Source organism: Argopecten irradians, chromosome 11 (genome assembly GCF_041381155.1).
Source record: "Argopecten irradians isolate NY chromosome 11, Ai_NY, whole genome shotgun sequence".
NCBI classification, from domain to species: domain Eukaryota; kingdom Metazoa; phylum Mollusca; class Bivalvia; order Pectinida; family Pectinidae; genus Argopecten; species Argopecten irradians.
This window is the reverse complement of record NC_091144.1, coordinates 38,070,157-38,089,872: the sequence shown is the minus strand read 5'-3', so window position 1 is coordinate 38,089,872 and position 19,716 is coordinate 38,070,157. Positions and strand designations below refer to the sequence as shown.

The window sequence follows — 19,716 nt, the reverse complement described above, 5'->3', positions numbered from 1 at the left end:
AAGTATTCAAACAGTTTCTTTATTTCATTTCTTTCGTAAATTGGTATACAGCCTACATTGTGCCATAGTTTTTGTGAGATGTTTTATCCCATTATGCGCCGCTCAATTTTCTCAATTTTTAGCTCCGGGGTGTTTACTAGGTCAAATATGGTACTATAAAGTTTCTGCTGGAGGTAACAAGATTTGAATATTTAACTACCCCACCAATCATTTATTTAAATTTTGCAAGTACTGTCATTTGATATGAACTAAATTCCAGAGAGATTACCAAAGTATTTCTGAGGTTTTTTTAACCACTATTCTCAATCCAGTAATCTTGTGTGTTATCAGAAAAGAGGAAAATTGTGACTTAAATGATTTTCATTGTTAAATGCAGAGAAAAATACTGACCTTGGGTGATCTAGATCTCTCAATGGATTGTAATTCCTCTGTCATTAATCGTAGATCTGCTCTCATTTTCTCAAATGTATCTCTGTGAATCGATTAGTGATATTTGTTTAAGATATGACATCATTGCAGTTTTCATTCAAACTGATACATTTTTATATAGAATAATCAATGTCAGGATTTGTTTTTAAGTCAATTACAACACTCATATCCCGACAGTTCTTCACAACACAGGTCTCCTTATGGTAGCTATCCCTTTTTGGTTTAAATTATTAAAGTATGCCTTATTTTCATTTTTCAAAATGTACAAATCACTAGCTTTAAACTTTTAAGGGATGGAAATAAATATTTTTGATCATAATATTATGAATCAAACTATCGCCAGGCAGTATGAAACGACATATGCTTGCACACATTGTACCATATACAATACAAAATGCAAAGTCATGTGCGGTATAATTAAAAGCTGGCGATCCACAATTGAACCAAATTATGTCATCTTATGACGATATTTTTTAAATAACAAAAAACATTCATACCTGTTTTTGCTATTTTTGGTTTCTGTTTTCTGCATTTCACTAACAAGGTTGTTGATCTTTGATTCCAGGACTTCCAGTTTGGATTTGTGAGTGGAGTACTCTCTTTCCTGTGTGTCCAGTTTCTGTTGTAATTCTAGTTTACTCTTCTGTAAATCTAATCTGGATCGTCTCGTGTCGTAGAATCCACCGGTCAGCGCCCCTCGACGACTTACCTGGTCACCTGGGACACAACAATGGTCAAATTAAAGCCACACATATAGATGATCAAATTGTACTGAAGTAAACCTAGGTATATGAACATTGTGAAATTTATGAACATGTTCACCCCTGACAAATCATAATGGACTGTTCTATCCTTTGAATTAGAAGAGTTCAAAGGTGTCTACAGGGGTGAATGAGGAACTAAAGATGACCCATTATACTTTCTGGTGATTGTGACTACAATTTAAGCAAAATCACAAAACCAAACCCTGTAGGGCACTTGGATTCAACAGAAAATAAATTTGATATTGTGCTATTATTTTAAGATGATATTTTAAGAGAAATTATATCAGTACTTATAGATAATGATAAATTATATAAATTAATACTGATAAGCAGCTGATAGCTAAGATGCAGAAACAGTAAATTTCAGCTCATTCATTAAGATATTAGAAGCTCTGATTAAAACATAACAAATGAAAGTCAAAGAATCTTGATCACAAAGAAACCCGTTATAGATCTACTAAAGGAGAATATTCTTAAACAAAATTTCCATGATCAAGCAAAGCAATGCAGAAAAAATATTTACCATCTAATGTTATGCAATCCAGATTCTGTGTTCGAGCTATTTGGGTGGCCGTCTCAATATTCCGACATATGAGTGTTTTGCCGAACACATGTTTTATTGCACGAGAGAATTTCTGATCATAGTTAAGCTTACTTATCATGGGGATGGCATCCTACAAAGAAAAGGAAAAAAATGTAATTGTAATTTTCATTATTCTGAAAACATTTTTAACCTACATGGCATAATACGAATCTGTTTTATCTTTCAGTAGCAAATTAATTAGCAGAAACTGACAACAAAATCATTACACATTCCTTGTTTTGGTTTTTACGGCCTTTAAAAAGGTGATACGTCTTGTCTATCAAAATTCAATTTAGTTCCTTGAATTTTTTTTTAAAGAGTCTCAGATTAATGCTTTCAACACCTTTCCGCTATTAGAGCTGATTACAGCCCCTAGGTCTCATTTGTGCATGATGTCATTTCGCAAATATAATTTTGATTTATAATTCCTGTAATTATTTCCAACTTGTGACAAAAGATGAAGCTTGTCAATGTATACCAATCTGTTACATGTATTTTTGCACATTCATTTTCAAATATCATTGTACATTTCCTGTTGTTTTCGTTACTCACACTAATGTTAGGATATGGAGTGTCCCGAGCGTCCAGTCTGTTGAGAGGCATGAAGGTTACCTCCCCTGGTAGTCGGAGTCGGTTCATCTCGGCCAGGATCTTTGTACCGGTTCTGTCTGTGTCGACAATGTGATGAAATAATCTGAAAACGAAAGTGATATGTAAACAATTAATAGTTTCATGTACCTGTTTTGTCGTAGTAAGTAAAGTTGTGGATGAAAAATAAGCCATATTTTAACTCTTTCTGTATTCATGGCACATTCATCTATCCACAATAAGCCATATTTTAACACTCTTTTGTATTCATGGCACATATTAATCCGTCGCAAAATAAGTCATATTTAATCTCTTTCTGTATTACACATTAATATGTCTAACTTGCATATGCCTCCTTTCATACATTTGCAAAACTTGCAAGTTTATGTAATAAGGATAAAATGCTGACATTGAAAGCATCACAAGTTTGGATAGGGGCATTTATTTAACTTAACTCCTTCCCCAGAAGAGGGGAGGGGTTCTCATTATGGTTTATCTCCAAGTAAATGAATTTCAACAAAACACTGGTTATCTTTCTTATCAATGTTAACACACACCGCAACAGGAATTTGAAAACCCTGATCTAAGTTATTGAAGTAATTAATTCTCTGGAATAAATACCTGCTGCCGGCTGTTACTTCTACACAGGTGAAGAATGCTTTGTCACAGTCTAAGTTTTCAATCATGATACCAAGATATCCATCACACACCTCTGGGAATTTCCTCTGGTCACGGAAAGACTGAATCACTTTTTGAACACTATCTATTCCATTCAATATTGCCTGTTGAAAAGATTCATAATAGAACATCTCAAGATGTCACAAACAATACAAATATTCTTCATTTCAAAAGAACACTTTCAAAACATATTACCTTCATTGCACATACTTGAGTAGATATCCCTTGTATTTTCATCCTTTGACAGTTATAAATAACATTTACTGACTAAGAATTCAAATTTGGTCAACACAGTTTAAGAAATAAATTGACTATAGTAATGACAATGATTTTCTACAGATTTTGTAATCTGTTATTTTGTATTCAAATTTGTAGACATTACCTACATGTAATTTCTTGACAACAGATTTACAAATCATAGACAAGTTATCAATTTATTTCCTTACCTTTCCAGTCATTGATCGTAGAGCTTGTTCTTTTTTACTGAGCTCCTCGCGAATACCAACTAACTCTTGTTGCATTAAGTTTTCTTGTCTCCACATGGCACTGGAAGGAACAATATAATATTGTCTTGATCTTATCTGTGTCAGAGAATAGGATTTTGAATAAGAAAGTCAGGATCATTTCATGCAAGTTTTCAGCCAAATCGCACGGTTGAACTTGAGAATAATTCAAAATGTGTTTTCAAGATGGCGGCTGTGGCGGCCATCTTGGATTTCGGATCGACCCGAAAAATAACAACACTTTGTCGGGACCATGTCAGGATCATTTCATGCAAGTTTCAGCCAAATCGCACCGGTAGAACTTGAGAAGAAGTTCAAAATGTGTTTTCAAGATGGCGGCTGTGGCGGCCATCTTGGATTTCGGATCGACCCGAAAAATAACAACACTTTGTCGGGACCATGTCAGGATCATTTCATGCAAGTTTCAGCCAAATCGCACCAGTAGAACTTGAGAAGAAGTTCAAAATGTGTTTTCAAGATGGCGCCTGTGGCGGCCATCTTGGATTTCGGATCGACCCGAAAAATAACAACACTTTGTCGGGACCATGTCAGGATCATTTCATGCAAGTTTCAGCCAAATCGCACGGTAGAACTTGAGAAGAAGTTCAAAATGTGTTTTCAAGATGGCGGCTGTGGCGGCCATCTTGGATTTCGGATCGACCCGAAAAATAACAACACTTTGTCGGGACCATGTCAGGATCATTTCATGCAAGTTTCAGCCAAATCGCACCAGTAGAACTTGAGAAAGTTCAAAATGTGTTTTCAAGATGGCGCCTGTGGCGGCCATCTTGGATTTCGGATCGACCCGAATAATAACAACACTTTGTCGGGACCATGTCAGGATCATTTCATGCAAGTTTCAGCCAAATCGCACCGGTAGAACTTGAGAAGAAGTTTAAAATGTGTTTTCAAGATGGCGGCTGTGGCGGCCATCTTGGATTTCGGATCGACCCGAAAAATAACAACACTTTGTCGGGACCATGTCAGGATCATTTCATGCAAGTTTCAGCCAAATCGCACCGGTAGAACTTGAGAAGAAGTTCAAAATGTGTTTTCAAGATGGCGCCTGTGGCGGCCATCTTGGATTTCGGATCGACCCGAAAAAATAACAACACTTTGTCGGGACCATGTCAGGATCATTTCATGCAAGTTTCAGCCAAATCGCACCGGTAGAACTTGAGAAGAAGTTTAAAATGTGTTTTCAAGATGGCGGCTGTGGCGGCCATCTTGGATTTCGGATCGACCCGAAAAATAACAACACTTTGTCGGGACCATGTCAGGATCATTTCATGCAAGTTTCAGCCAAATCGCACCGGTAGAACTTGAGAAGAAGTTCAAAATGTGTTTTCAAGATGGCGGCTGTGGCGGCCATCTTGGATTTCGGATCGACCCGAAAAATAACAACACTTTGTCGGGACCATGTCAGGATCATTTCATGCAAGTTTCAGCCAAATCGCACCAGTAGAAACTTGAGAAAGTTCAAAATGTGTTTTCAAGATGGCGCCTGTGGCGGCCATCTTGGATTTCGGATCGACCCGAATAATAACAACACTTTGTCGGGACCATGTCAGGATCATTTCATGCAAGTTTCAGCCAAATCGCACCGGTAGAACTTGAGAAGAAGTTTAAAATGTGTTTTCAAGATGGCGGCTGTGGCGGCCATCTTGGATTTCGGATCGACCCGAAAAATAACAACAACACTTTGTCGGGACCATGTCAGGATCATTTCATGCAAGTTTCAGCCAAATTGCACCGGTAGAACTTGAGAAGAAGTTCAAAATGTGTTTTCAAGATGGCGCCTGTGGCGGCCATCTTGGATTTCGGATCGACCCGAAAAATAACAACACTTTGTCGGGACCATGTCAGGATCATTTCATGCAAGTTTCAGCCAAATCGCACCGGTAGAACTTGAGAAGAAGTTCAAAATGTGTTTTCAAGATGGCGGCTGTGGCGGCCATCTTGGATTTCGGATCGACCCGAAAAATAACAACACTTTGTCGGGACCATGTCAGGATCATTTCATGCAAGTTTCAGCCAAATCGCACCAGTAGAACTTGAGAAAGTTCAAAATGTGTTTTTCAAGATGGCGCCTGTGGCGGCCATCTTGGATTTCGGATCGACCCGAATAATAACAACACTTTGTCGGGACCATGTCAGGATCATTTCATGCAAGTTTCAGCCAAATCCCACCGGTAGAACTTGAGAAGAAGTTTAAAATGTGTTTTCAAGATGGCGGCTGTGGCGGCCATCTTGGATTTCGGATCGACCCGAAAAATAACAACACTTTGTCGGGACCATGTCAGGATCATTTCATGCAAGTTTCAGCCAAATCGCACCGGTAGAACTTGAGAAGAAGTTCAAAATGTGTTTTCAAGATGGCGCCTGTGGCGGCCATCTTGGATTTCGGATCGACCCGAATAATAACAACACTTTGTCGGGACCATGTCAGGATCATTTCATGCAAGTTTCAGCCAAATCGCACCGGTAGAACTTGAGAAGAAGTTTAAAATGTTGTTTTCAAGATGGCGGCTGTGGCGGCCATCTTGGATTTCGGATCGACCCGAAAAATAACAACACTTTGTCGGGACCATGTCAGGATCATTTCATGCAAGTTTCAGCCAAATCGCACCGGTAGAACTTGAGAAGAAATTCAAAATGTGTTTTCAAGATGGCGCCTGTGGCGGCCATCTTGGATTTCGGATCGACCCGAAAAATAACAACACTTTGTCGGGACCATGTCAGGATCATTTCATGCAAGTTTCAGCCAAATCGCACCGGTAGAACTTGAGAAGAAGTTCAAAATGTGTTTTCAAGATGGCGGCTGTGGCGGCCATCTTGGATTTCGGATCGACCCGAAAAATAACAACACTTTGTCGGGACCATCTCAGGATCATTTCAGGTAAGTTTCAGCTCAATCCCACTGGTCAAACTTGAGAAGAAGTTCAAAATGTGAAAAGTTAACGCACGGCGGACGGCGCACGGCGCACGGCGGACGGCGCACGACGACGGACGAAACATGATGACTATAGGTCATCCTGACCCTTCGGGTCAGATGACCTAAAAACACCGCTGAACATTTTTAAGGAAGATAGCTGAACCTACCAAATTAACAATTTTTAAAGAAATTTGAGGCATTTCGTATCTTCAATATTTCTAGAGTTCACATAAAAACACTGACTTCAACTAAATAACTGAAAATCATTTCTGTAAAAAAGTTATAATAGTCAAGAATGAGTTAACAATATTCTGTTACAATCTAAAACTAGGGATTTTCATTTTACTGCTATCAAACATACAAAGGTAAAACTGAAGTTCAAACTGCAAGTGTAATTAATTACGTGCTGTGGTTAAGTCCACATGCACAACTCTGAGATATTACACTCTATGGATTTGCATTGGTTTCTGAAGATATCGTGAAACGCCAGAGTAAATAGCTAAGTTGTATGCATAGAAATCTGTATGCAAACAAGATTTGGTTATTTAAGTAATGAGTGTGCATTAATTTTATTCTTTAAACTAGAAATGTCTGTAAAAAGGCATTAGATCAGATACATTAAGACTTATCTTATTAATTTTTTGAGCTAACAAGGATCATCTATACATACTTTCTCTCATTGTGAATGGTTTCTTTCTCCTTCTTCATGTCCGAGGAACTCCGTTGGTTCTGGTCAATAATATCTTTGTTCTGGTCCGTCTTACTACTGATATCCTGAAATCAATCAACAATTCATTTATGTGCAAGATTTCTTTATCAACAAGATTTCTTTATCCTCATTCCTTTGTCTTTCAGTATCTTTTCTTCATCAAGTGTTCTAAGAACACCCAAAGTTTTGACAATTTCATCAAACTTTCTGTAAACACGGATATTTTTGAGTGTTTAATTTCGCAATCTGTAAGTGTAAAAATTGTGCGACGTTTATTTTTTTCATGATAAATATGAATGTAAACTTTTTGTGACATAGCTTCATATAGACACAAAATATTACTTGCAGGGGAAATTTTGCGCCGAAAAGACTTTCACATAATTAACGTAAAAATTTCCCCTCACGTTAACTTCCTGTGTACAGTAACATTTCAGGCTTTAATTGATATTGGCATGCAAAAGTTCTATTACATGTGCAGTTTTACAAATATAAGTACAGAAATGTGTAAACCTTTTTAATAAGGCAACAGTATATATTATTTATCAACTTGTTTATCTTCTCTAACTCGTTAATTGTTTTTTTGGGAGTTTTCTCAGATACATATTGCCAGCAAATTTTGACATATATAACATAACTTTTGGAAGACAGAGTATTTAAACGAATGTGCTATAAAATTTCTATGCATAACTTCTATTAGAATAGAGTTGATATGTGTAAATCTCAAACTTGTAATATTATTAGCAGTAGCAGAAGTCAAAATGTATTAATACTGCCAAAGAAATAGATCATCTGATTATGACATCAGATTAGGATTAACTTACCTGTATATTGACTTTTAAATGTTCCGCTCTTTTTGTGTCATTTGTCAAATCTTCCCGCAGTCTTTTAATCTGAATTTTCAAAGAAAACATATAATTTACAGGATGTATACATAAAATTATCACTTATCTTTCCTCCTTGCCAGAAGAGGGATTATATTCTTTACAAGATAGACATAACTCTTATCAATAATAACTTCCAAGATTTCCATAAATCATTATCATTCAGATAAATTTTATATTGAATACATTATAATGTAATCATGACATGCCATGTCCATGTGGTTAAGATTCCAAGGAGTGCTAGGTGTATAATATCCAAGATATTTCCACAACTCTACCTCCAGTCCGTCGTCCATTACGTTGACTTACCTGTTCCTCTTTATCTTTAATGGCCCGATTCAGTGACTTTAGCTCTTTTTTAATCCAATTATCACGTTCATCTCTGGATGTGAACTGATTCCCCCGACCCTGTTTTGCATAAAGTTCTTTTCTTCTCTGTTCAGCCAAAGATAACCTAGAAAGTAATTTCAGATTATTAGGTTTCTTTACACTACCTTTAAAGTTTAAACAAATGAGTAAACTCAAATGAGAGAAATATTATATTCAAGTAATATGATAGTGTACATACCAAAATCTATTACTGTCAGAGTTCTCGTTAAAAGCTGGTTGCCAGAAAAAACAGACGTGTATTTCCTTGTTTACAACCGGCTATTTTTGGCAGAAATAAATTTTGGCCACCACGAGGGCCTGCAGCTCCCAACCACCTATTATTAATTTTCATCCATGTATTGAAAAACTTATAAGAACCCCGACTGTTATTTTATAATCCGATTAAAATACAGATCCTGATTCTTTGAGAGGACCTGACAACTTTTCATTAGGGGTCACATTCTGGTGACCTTTCTAATTGATCAATCAAATTGCTGCCTCCAAATAATTTCTTTATGACCACAAGAATTTGCAAGAGCTGTCCGAATAATTTTCATTCATGTAGTCATTTTGTTCATAGAGACATGTACCAGGGTACATGTGCATGCTATGACAAAATGGTGATTTCAGTTGATGTAGTTAGGTGGAAAAAAAGGATTTGAAATGAAGTAAAGCAGGGTTAAAGGTCATGGATATTGAAATGAAGTAAAGCAGGGATAATGGTCATTTTTATTTTAAAAAATGTGACCCTTAATAGAATAGTGTTATTTACTCGGATAATAAGAATTTGTTTTTTAATCAATTTGTATCTCATTCAATAATTTTTTTTTTCAAAATTTTTCAATCAATTAACAAAATTATGATGACATTTTAATTATTTAATAGCCAAACAAAAACTTTCCGTCTGACTCTGCCCGAAGATAATCTGGTTACAGTTAAGACTTACTGTTGTGTACAGTTTTCTTCTCGACTCTGCTGGGCTTCGTACTGTGGTGTAATGGCTTCAAGGGAAGCCTGTGTTTTTGCTATTCTCTCATTCACTTTCTTTTGTTCCTCTTCTGTTTTTTTCTGTAAAAATGAATGTAATGTCGCAATTCATTTACTATCATTGGCAATAGCAATTTCATGAAAATCGAACTTATTAAAAGAAGCATCAATTAAAACGTCAAAGTAATTTGTTACTTAAATACCAACTTTCTACTTTCTGATATCATAAACCCATCTGTATGAACTCAATTATCCAAGCAGCTACATGACTAATACTATACTAAATAATAACATCTGTAGATGCTCAATGCTTGGAAATAGGGAGAAAAATATTATTGTCATCTATAAAACTTTTTTTTTTTATTAATGAAATGTATTTTGTGTTAATTGATATAGTTTGTTAAATATCCCTATGTTTTTCAAGGAAATAAACACATATTTTACATATCCTAGATTCCTGCACAGAATCTTTTTCTTCAACCAATGCTTAAATCTTAAACCTACCCTTGCTTTTTTGTCGCCTTCTAAATCATCCAGGATGTCTTTAATATTGAGTTCTAGCTTCGCTTTCCTCTTTGTCAGATCTTGGTTTTCCGATGCAATTTGTTCTTTCTCGTCTAAAATAGTCTGCATTCTTGTCTTTAGCTCTCGAAGGTCTTTATTGATAGCCTTGGCAAAAAAGGAGAATGTTACAAGTCATTCATCTTATTGATAAATTTTTTGTAGGAAACAATTGCAAAGCATCAACATTAATTTGATTTTATTGCCACATGAAAGAAATATTGGATATGAAATCTTTAAACCTAATACATATCATTTTCGAAAATTCACGAAACATTAATCTGATAGTTAATATTGAATATCGTGCACCTATTTTTTTCATTTCATGGTGGTGGCATAAAAGTAAAATAAATAAGGAAGCAATTGAACGATATAAACAATTGATTTTACCCAGAAATTCACAGGTCATTCACAGCGATGTTCTAATAGATTTATCCCCAGTAATTTAAATAATTACGATACACAGGGGATTCCTGTTTATGCTACATTGTTTCTTAATCAGCGGTCCCTTTCACTGCCTTATTTTCATATTCCTCCTATGTGTTGATCGATAATACTTCATTCATTCCCTAATTCCATTCATATTTTACTTATTGTGCCCCTGTTTACTTACCTTGACTTTATCATTGGCATTTTGCTGTGAATCCCGTAATTTTTGTGTCTGTACTCCACTGGTTTCTCGTTTTTCTTGAAGCTGTAATAAAAAGAAATTAACATGCTTTCAAAAACAGTTAACAACACTAAAATTCCAACTGCTAATGACAGAACATTGATGCTATGATGATGACATAGCTAAAACAAGTCATATTTAGCTGTTTCTAATATCCAATAAGAGAACTTGATAAATTTCTATGTTTTTATATTCAATAACTTCATAGAGACCTTCATTTCTAATATTTTGCAAGCATAGCTCTAAAAGGAAATTGGGCTTCTGACATGACTTTTTGGAATACTTTTATTTTCTAATTTTTAATTACATTATAAAAATCATAAAATTAAAGTGATAATCAGTAAATAAGTATTATGAGTTATCTTAAGTTTTTTATTTTTCAAATATGTGAGTAACAGAATGCTTGATTTTACAAAATTTTGATCCCTACCTCCACTATGTTGAACTCTAGACCTCTTGCTTACACTAACCGACCAAGCTAAAGCGCTGACAGGTATATTACAGTTAATATTAATCATGCATGATGGTTACATGTGTCTTAAATATCTTTATGATGCAAATTAATTCCGCATTCACACTTTTATGTCTTAAATACTTGTCTACCAAAAATAGATGAAAGACAATATCTTACATCGTCTAGTTTTTTCCTCGTATCTCTCAACTCATGGTCGTGTATCGTGTATTCTAGTGATCTGTAAGAATCAAAATGACAACATTTTCAAGTCTTTCAAGCTTTTGTTTAATTATACAATATCATTTTATTGAAGGTCCACTACCTTTCCGGAGCAAAATATAAAGGTTTCTCAAAAAACATTAATAATATCAGAATATACCAATGGCCTAGTATGAGGTTAACACCAAACATATGCAAGATTTCCTGCGTTATATATGAAAACAGTGGAGAGTCATTTCGCTGTTTTGCAGTCTGGTGCAGTGATAGTCAACTATCGAGCGGTATTTAGGACAACAGCGGGAAACATAAGGCGACCCGCGTTATGAAAATTAACTTTTTATTTATTTTAATTGAATTGTTCAGAAAGTGATGATACGTGTAGTATAAACGGTAAGTTAATAACTTTTGCGACTCTACAAAATTATCGATCTCGTTTTCCTTTCCCATATTAAAAATTAAAAGCCGTTTCGGAAAAGTAGTGGCCCTTTGAACATTAAAACTGAAATTTATTTCCGTTTTCTGTCGTAATTTTTCATACAGAAAATTTTAGGGATTGTCCTCCAAATTCAAAATTCCAATGACCATATTTTCAGGGATAATAAATTGTTTACTCTCAAAAAGTACAGAATGTGATCATGATGGTTTACCTTCTCATTTTATCCCATTTTTGGTATTCTTTCAATTCTTCTTTTTCCTCCTCCAGGGTTGCTAATCTTTCCTCAATATATTTCAGCAGATCGTTAATTTTCTCCCTTTTTCCCTCTGTGTGAAACAAAAAATAAAAATGATCAAACCTTGGTAAAAACAAAGATAAGTAATTATATTCATCTATTAAAATGTAGTAAAGTAGTGTAAATATTTCATATTTAACAAATTCATAATTTAATATAAGGTTCAATCACAGCTGCATCCATGAAATTGTCGAAGCACACTTCAGGATGAAACCAGTCATTGTCCTAGAAAGACTATGCTGTTAAATCCAAGGTAATTAGCCTGACAAGTTGGTTGGTAAGTTAAGCTTAACTCATTCACTCCTGAAATTTCATAATGGACAGGTCTAGTCTTTGATTTAGAAGAGTCTAAATGTGTCTTCAGGGGTGAACATGTTAAGCCTTATCTGGCACACTGAAAAAAGTAATGTGTTGCCTCAGCTGAAACTTAATGGCAGTGCACTGCAATAATCTGGACCTCAATATACGGAAAACTCACAATTCAAACAGAAATCAGAAAACAAATTTGATTTGGGTGTGCATCTGTTTGGCTAATTGAAGGTCCAAGGTATTCTTAAACAGTTGGAAATTTATGGTTCTAAAATAAAGAACCAGGAATACCAATATTCTGCCCATCATTCATATCATAGACAACAGATATGATTAATGTAATAAATTACATTTTACAAATATACCTACCTGATTCTCGGAGAATGACTTTACTTTCTTCTTTCCGCTCATCGTAAACTTTTGTACCTGCCACTTCACGCAATAGCTTCAATCGCTGTGAATCTGGAGCGGTGGCCATTTGGTTAATCTGTAAAATTTTATAATCATGATTATATTACCTCCTTTCTGTTTAATTTATTTTAAGTTCTGTTTGAAAAAGTTAGTGCTGTAGTATTGAGACTTAGCATTGGGTCAAAGTACTTTTGGATCTTCAACATTATTAAGTCATGTTTTGAATACATTAGTATGGTTAGGTACCGTAAATTCGAATAGTTTGGATATGGCTAGATTTTGGCCTATTTGACCCTTGGCATGAAAGCAACAAAATTTGGCACAACAAAATTTTACAATGTATTCAATTGTTTGTATATTAGAGACAATTCACTCAGGCTAATTCTTTTACATAACCAAGAAGCCAAATATAGCATAAATGTATTGTTCTACATTTCTTATGAAACATGTAACGTAAAACATTGACAAATTCCTCGACATTGTTAAGTATTTTAATTAATATCGTTGAAATATCAAATTGTTGATCAATACGATTAAGCAGGTACAATATGGACGCTGTACCCATACCCGAGCCAAAATAACGCACGTTAAACAAATGAACTACATAACCACTGAGAAGGTGATAAAATGATTTTTAGGCAAGACAATTCACCTAATAAGGTAAACACATAATTGTCAGAGCGATTTGAGCAGTTTTTAAGTTGCATTACTCTACGAGCAAGGGACAGGGTTCGGCATACAAGAAGTTTTACCAGTGTGTAATGGCGGACAGCGAGCGAGTTTGAACATTTCACACATATGTCACCACTATGGGCTTTTCATGCATATCACAGTAAAACCGACTGATCTAATTTCCATTAGAACTTGGTTTTTTTCGATATATGTACAAATTTTAATGTTCTCTTAGAATGAATTGTCCCTTTAAGGTACTCTCAGGTCAGTTACTCAATCATGTTATGAAAAAATACATCTAAGGTGTATTCTGTCTACCAGACAAAACACTGTGAGTTTTTTTTTCTTTTGTGAAAACACGTACCTGTATTTAGGAATGTATTAAGCACTTCAATTGAAAAGGCTATGGATTGTGAAGCAATCTGGGATACAGGCCTAACAATTCATAGATGTTGTACTTGTAACATTTTGTCAAGCTATATTGGCAGATTATAACCTGCTGACAAAGATCACTGTCGGTACATGTATTAGCTAATACATGTACCGACAGTGATCTTTGTCAGCAGGTTATAATCTGCCAATACCTTTATGAAATAATTTGTCACCAGTTGAGAGTTTTATTGTCAAACTTAGTGTACATACCTTTCCCTGTTTTACAATATAGTAGGGGTTACTCCGGGGTCAAACTTAGTACATACCTTTCCCTGTTTTACAATATAGTAGGGGTTACTCCGGGTCAAACTTAGTACATACCTTTCCCTGTTTTACAATATAGTAGGGGTTACTCTGGGGTCAAACTTAGTATATACCTTTCCCTGTTTTACAATATAGTAGGGGTTACTCCGAGGTCAAACTTAGTACATACCTTTCCCTGTTTTACAATATAGTAGGGGTTACTCCGGGGTCAAACTTAGTACATACCTTTCCCTGTTTTACAATATAGTAGGGGTTACTCCGGGGTCAAACTTAGTACATACCTTTCCCTGTTTTACAATATAGTAGGGGTTACTCCGGGGTCAAACTTAGTACATACCTTTCCCTGTTTTACAATATAGTAGGGGTTACTCCGGGGTCAAACTTAGTACATACCTTTCCCTGTTTTACAATATAGTAGGGGTTACTCCGGGAGAAGCCAGCACTTTCTAGGAGATTCATAACATCACCTTTCCTGGAAAACGTTAATATTTCACATTCAGCGTAATTGTACAATGGGGATTTTAAAATGACTTTTCCATGTTTTAAAACAGAATATTAATTCTATTAATTGTAATGAATGCTCGATTCTGAATAAAAGGTAGATTTATTTCTGAATAAAAAGACCAATTTCATACTGATTTTTGTTTCTGAGTTACCTGTTTATCTCCTACATGACTCCGCCTATTACCAGTGATTTTTTTTAGATACATTTGGGGCCGAATAAAGGTCCCTTCTTCTTGAGAAATTTTGCTGTATTTTCCCGATTTTATGTAAATATTTTCCCAAATAAAGAAAAACTCTTTAAAATATATATATTTCATGAAAAATACTATGTAAGTTTTACCCAATTGAAAAGGTACAGACCCTCGAAATTATTGAGTAAGAAAATCACTGATTACTAGGCTTTATTTCACCAACTAATGTTAGTGTTCTGTCGGTAGTTTTTTTCAGATTGATTATTGAAGTAAAAAATTTCACTTTAGCTTTAAAAGGAAACAATGATGAAATTGCAAAGAATGATTATTATGCATTTTCATCAAAAAATCTTCCACAAAATCCATTTTCAACATAGTAGCAAATATATATTAATTTAATACATACGTGACCATTTTCTTGTCAAGAAAATACTGATCTTTCTTAGATCCAATGACACGTCGTAGAACCACCTCATCTTTTTCAATCTGCAAAAGTTATAAAGAATAGAAATTAATCATAAATAATAACAAGTTTTTGATCAGTTCTTATTGATATTAGATCAGTTTGCTGATATTTGCCACTTCAAACTTATGATTATAAAATTCAATATAGTTGGTCCTAAGCTGGATTTACGTGACCAAAAATACAAATTCTAGATCAAAATAAATTTAATATAGTTATGAGGTTTTCTAATTTAGATACATATATAGCTTCAATAGAACAATGATATTCCAATTTTTCTTCCCGCTAACTTACAGGTATTCTGTTGTCACTATTGTCAAATATTATTTCCACAAAGGCAGAAATGACGCGAGGCCCTGTGCCCTCATGCAGCAATGCCTGTCTCTGTTCAGGTCTCAAGTGACTGAACTCGTCTGACAGCACAAACTGGATAGCTGGAAAATGGAATTACAGAAGATGTGAAGAATATTTTGAATAAGCTGAAATTTCACCAAATGAAAATTTACTACAGTTTATGCAATAACAGTTTTTTAAATAAGGTTCTATGCGACTTGTGAAGCTCAAAGAATTTATGGAAGCAATAAACTTTTTACATCACAATCAAGTCTTTTAACGAGTGAACTTTATATATTACTTCAAATTATGATAAGCATGATCATTGTGAAAAATACAATTAGCTTCAGAATTGATTTCTGTACTCTTCAGAATTTTTTTTTTTTTTTTTTTTGGATCAATTTAAAGAGACAATTCACTCAGGCAAATTCTTTTGAAATTTTGCAAGAAATAGCAAAATATGAATAAATGTATTGTTCTATGCATTTTTTATAAGGTTTATGAATTCTGAATTATTTCACTAATTTTGGATTTTAATTTAATTCAAAACTCACCATAAAAGAAGTTTCTACTTTTCCGGATCCATTTCTTCCAACTGTAATGATAACAATTAAAATATGTACAGCTTTATTTAAGAATATAAATTAAAACCTATACTTCCTCATCATATATTGCAAATATGCTTTTGTAGTTGATAACTAATGACAGAGTATTGTGCTATTTGTTCCATAAATGGGGTCATAAAACAGTGATTTTTCTCTTTATGTAACTGGGATCGGTAAACGACCCCATTCCCAATGCAAAACCCCCTATATTTTTTCCCAATTACAATGTGATATTTCCCAAATTTTAATATTGCTGAGGAAAAGAAAAGCTGTCCTGATAAAAGGTTGTTTTGTTGATGCTATACAGATCCATGTAAAAACAGCATGTAACATCAAATAAAAGAGTGACACATTACTTTACGAGCAAGGGACAGGGTTCGGCATACAAGAAGTTCGACCACAGTGTGTAATGGCGGACAGCGAGCAAGTTTGAATATTTCACACACATGTCACCACCATGGGCTTTTCAGGCATATCACAGTAAAACCGACTGATCTAATTTCCATTAGAAGTTGTTTTATCTGATATATATACAAATTTTAAATGTTCTCTTAGACTGAATTGTCCCTTTAACTGTATTAACTCAAACATCTAATGCTGAAAAGAATTCTGCATCCGAGAATAGTGAATAGTTTTCTGAATTTAGAAAGGTAATTGTGGCTATATATACATGTGTTACTATGCTTTTTATAAGGTTTATGAATTCTGAATTATTCACCAACAAAATTTAATTTAAAACTCACATAAAAGAAGTTACTTTTTCCGGATCCATTTCTTCCAACTGTAATGATAGCAATAAATATGTACAGCTTTATTACAGAATATAAATTAAAACCTTATACCTCCATCATATTGCAGAATGCTTTTGTAGTAGATAACTCATGATTTAGTTTGTGCTGGTTGTTCCATAAAATGGTAGGTAATATGAATTCTCAGTCTAGATAAAATGAGGTCATTTATGTAATTATTATGTAAATGGAATGTACTTCACGATCCAGTCCAGTATTTCTTCAATTATCAGATTAAGAAAATTAGCCCCGTAAGTTGAGACTGTCTTTAAAAAATCAAAGCATAGTAAGCATTGTATTTTATATTTGAAAGGACGAAATATTTCAGCTGGTTTACAATAATCCAAATTCATTCCTGGACCAATTCGGAACTGTAACCAGTTGTAATAGGTTGGGGGACACTCCCGTATTTGCAGGATAGTCCTTCATTTCTATTTTGAGTAATAGTACTGTATTTGAGGGATAATTTTGTTACGCAAATGCAGGATTCTGTGAAATGAAAGTTGATAAAGTTGTTATAAAAAATTTGTATCAAAAAAGGGCCTCATAATTTCCAGATAGCCATAAACTGTATTTTTTTTGGTTGTATGAACTATTGAATTCTATTATCTCACTTTGTAATAAAGTGGCAATTATAGGTGCTCTCCATAGACTACAGTGTATATTTATCAGGGAAATTTAGTGCAAATGTCATGGTTGATTGACTTTTACCTCTGTTCTTTTTTTAGCCCCTTTGTAAGCAATAGAGGTGATTTTATTTGTGACTTTTATAAACATTAAGATAATGGAATTTGTTTCCATTTGAGTAATAAGGTGGAAAGTTGTATAAGTAATAATGCTGTGTAAAAATTATGATGCCCTTTTTTGATAACAATGTTTAAAACAACTTTATCAGTTTTTATTTCACAGAATCCTGCATTTGCAATTTGTTATCCCTCAAATACAGGACTGTTACTCAAATGAAGGACTATCCTGCATATACATGAGTGTCCCCAACGTGTTGAACTTGTAAGACCGTTATGACTTCCCAACTCAAAAAGGATCGATATTTAAAACAGCATTTTAGAGCAAAACATTAAATTAATTACCAATGACATTATGCTTAGGGCTAAATGGCTCCACCACAGTCTGGTCCCTGTAGCTTCTGAAACCTTGGATAATAACCTGAAAAGGATTAAACACATTTCTAATGTTATTTTTGCAATTGGCCGACTAACGAAGATATTCAAATACATTTATAGATCACAATTTCTGTATAAATACCCGGGTCACAAATCGTTATCGACGGTCTGGCGGCCGATAGATAATGAAGAAGATGAATCGCTATCCATTACATCCCTCGACTTGATGAGGATTTGCAAACGATGAAAGCACATTATAAATCGTGAAATTACAGAAAATTATACACGTGTGCATGCCACTTACAAACAATCAAAACATAGCTTTAAATGTCAATCAAACTTAACCGTCATAAACACACACATACACGTGCATTATGGAATGTTTTTGTTTATATTGCATTTTAGATTGGCGTCGCGTCCCTGTCAGTTTTCCTGACGTCGTTCAATAAATCGGCAAGATTCAGTCGATTTCCACAAGAACATCAATTGCACCAATGCATCATCCTCACTTCACTTACCTGCTTGATATACATTATCAGTTTTGGATCAATACAGTATCATATCGATAAATTGTCCAAGAAAACATAAAATCAGCGACGAAGTTTTTGTTTACAAATTGCAAATGGCGGCAAATAGATTGGGTCGCTTAAGTACATAGAAATAAAAATACAAATCAAATTTGAAGTGATTAATGTCAATAGTAATGTTATCAATTTCTATACCAACATCTAATTATATTCATTGCATAATTGAATATAACAAACTGAGGTCATAAACTCAAAGGAAAGAATAACAATTTTGTTTGTTTTAAGCGAGCCTATACACAAAAGGCGGGAATACTTTCAAGAGGCCAAAGGGGCATGCAAAGAATAATCTATCGGAGTTACCTCCCTTAGTGCACGGATAAACTAGCTTGCAATAAGTACAGTAGTTGATTACTTCTTTGTTTTTTTACTAGTTTCTAAAGCGGTCAGTTAATATGTTTTAACTTAACAAATACAACATTTATAACTTAAAGTTTTATTCAATCTTAAATTTCACTGATAATTCTTGATAGAATATACAAATAAATACATTGATTTACGGTAACTTTTAAATATTGTTCACGAATTTCATTTATATATACATAAAAAATAATATAATTTTGAAGAACGTATTCACGTCCGAAGCATCGTCGGTTACCCACGGTAATCAGCCTACTGATCATTCTCGATACTCCAGGGATTTCAATCACATACGATCTCTACACCCCTGAACATACTCATAGTAAAAGTGAAAGTAGCTCAGGGAAACAAATCTGAACTAATCACAGGCCTGCAAAAATTTCCTTTCAAGGCTACTGAGAGAGAGCGACGCCCAACTTCAAATAGACATAGTCAACCGCAGCTTACAGTTATACGGCTTTTTTATGTACACCGAAGGACTAAATTACCTGTTCTGTTGCCTTTAGCTTTACTATATATATGAGATAGTCCTTAACGGTGTAGAGATCGTATGTGAACGGAACCCCTGGATTATAGAGGATGTCATTACTTATTCGATTCCCTGATTACTAATTATTC

The 19,716-nt window shown here is 34.4% G+C and overlaps 1 protein-coding gene across 1 annotated transcript in view; it reads right to left on the bottom strand.

Annotated features, from left to right (window-relative positions):
* Positions 1–18,797, bottom strand: part of LOC138335491 (structural maintenance of chromosomes protein 3-like) — a 30,527-nt gene extending 11,730 nt beyond the window's left edge. Inside the window, exons 1-21 of the mRNA XM_069284604.1 lie at positions 18,673–18,797; positions 18,122–18,197; positions 16,989–17,026; positions 15,602–15,742; positions 15,251–15,330; positions 14,543–14,621; positions 12,740–12,857; positions 11,978–12,092; positions 11,289–11,349; positions 10,601–10,681; positions 9,931–10,095; positions 9,386–9,507; positions 8,380–8,524; positions 8,011–8,079; positions 7,151–7,254; positions 3,489–3,588; positions 2,986–3,146; positions 2,329–2,470; positions 1,717–1,867; positions 927–1,146; positions 391–472 (exon numbers count right to left, since the gene is read on the bottom strand). Of these exons, the coding sequence (XP_069140705.1) occupies positions 391–472; positions 927–1,146; positions 1,717–1,867; positions 2,329–2,470; positions 2,986–3,146; positions 3,489–3,588; positions 7,151–7,254; positions 8,011–8,079; positions 8,380–8,524; positions 9,386–9,507; positions 9,931–10,095; positions 10,601–10,681; positions 11,289–11,349; positions 11,978–12,092; positions 12,740–12,857; positions 14,543–14,621; positions 15,251–15,330; positions 15,602–15,742; positions 16,989–17,026; positions 18,122–18,197; positions 18,673–18,687 (2,265 nt within the window). The 5' untranslated portion in view covers positions 18,688–18,797. The remainder of the gene's footprint in view (positions 1–390; positions 473–926; positions 1,147–1,716; positions 1,868–2,328; positions 2,471–2,985; positions 3,147–3,488; positions 3,589–7,150; positions 7,255–8,010; positions 8,080–8,379; positions 8,525–9,385; positions 9,508–9,930; positions 10,096–10,600; positions 10,682–11,288; positions 11,350–11,977; positions 12,093–12,739; positions 12,858–14,542; positions 14,622–15,250; positions 15,331–15,601; positions 15,743–16,988; positions 17,027–18,121; positions 18,198–18,672) is intronic.
* Between the last annotated feature and the right edge of the window lie 919 nt (positions 18,798–19,716).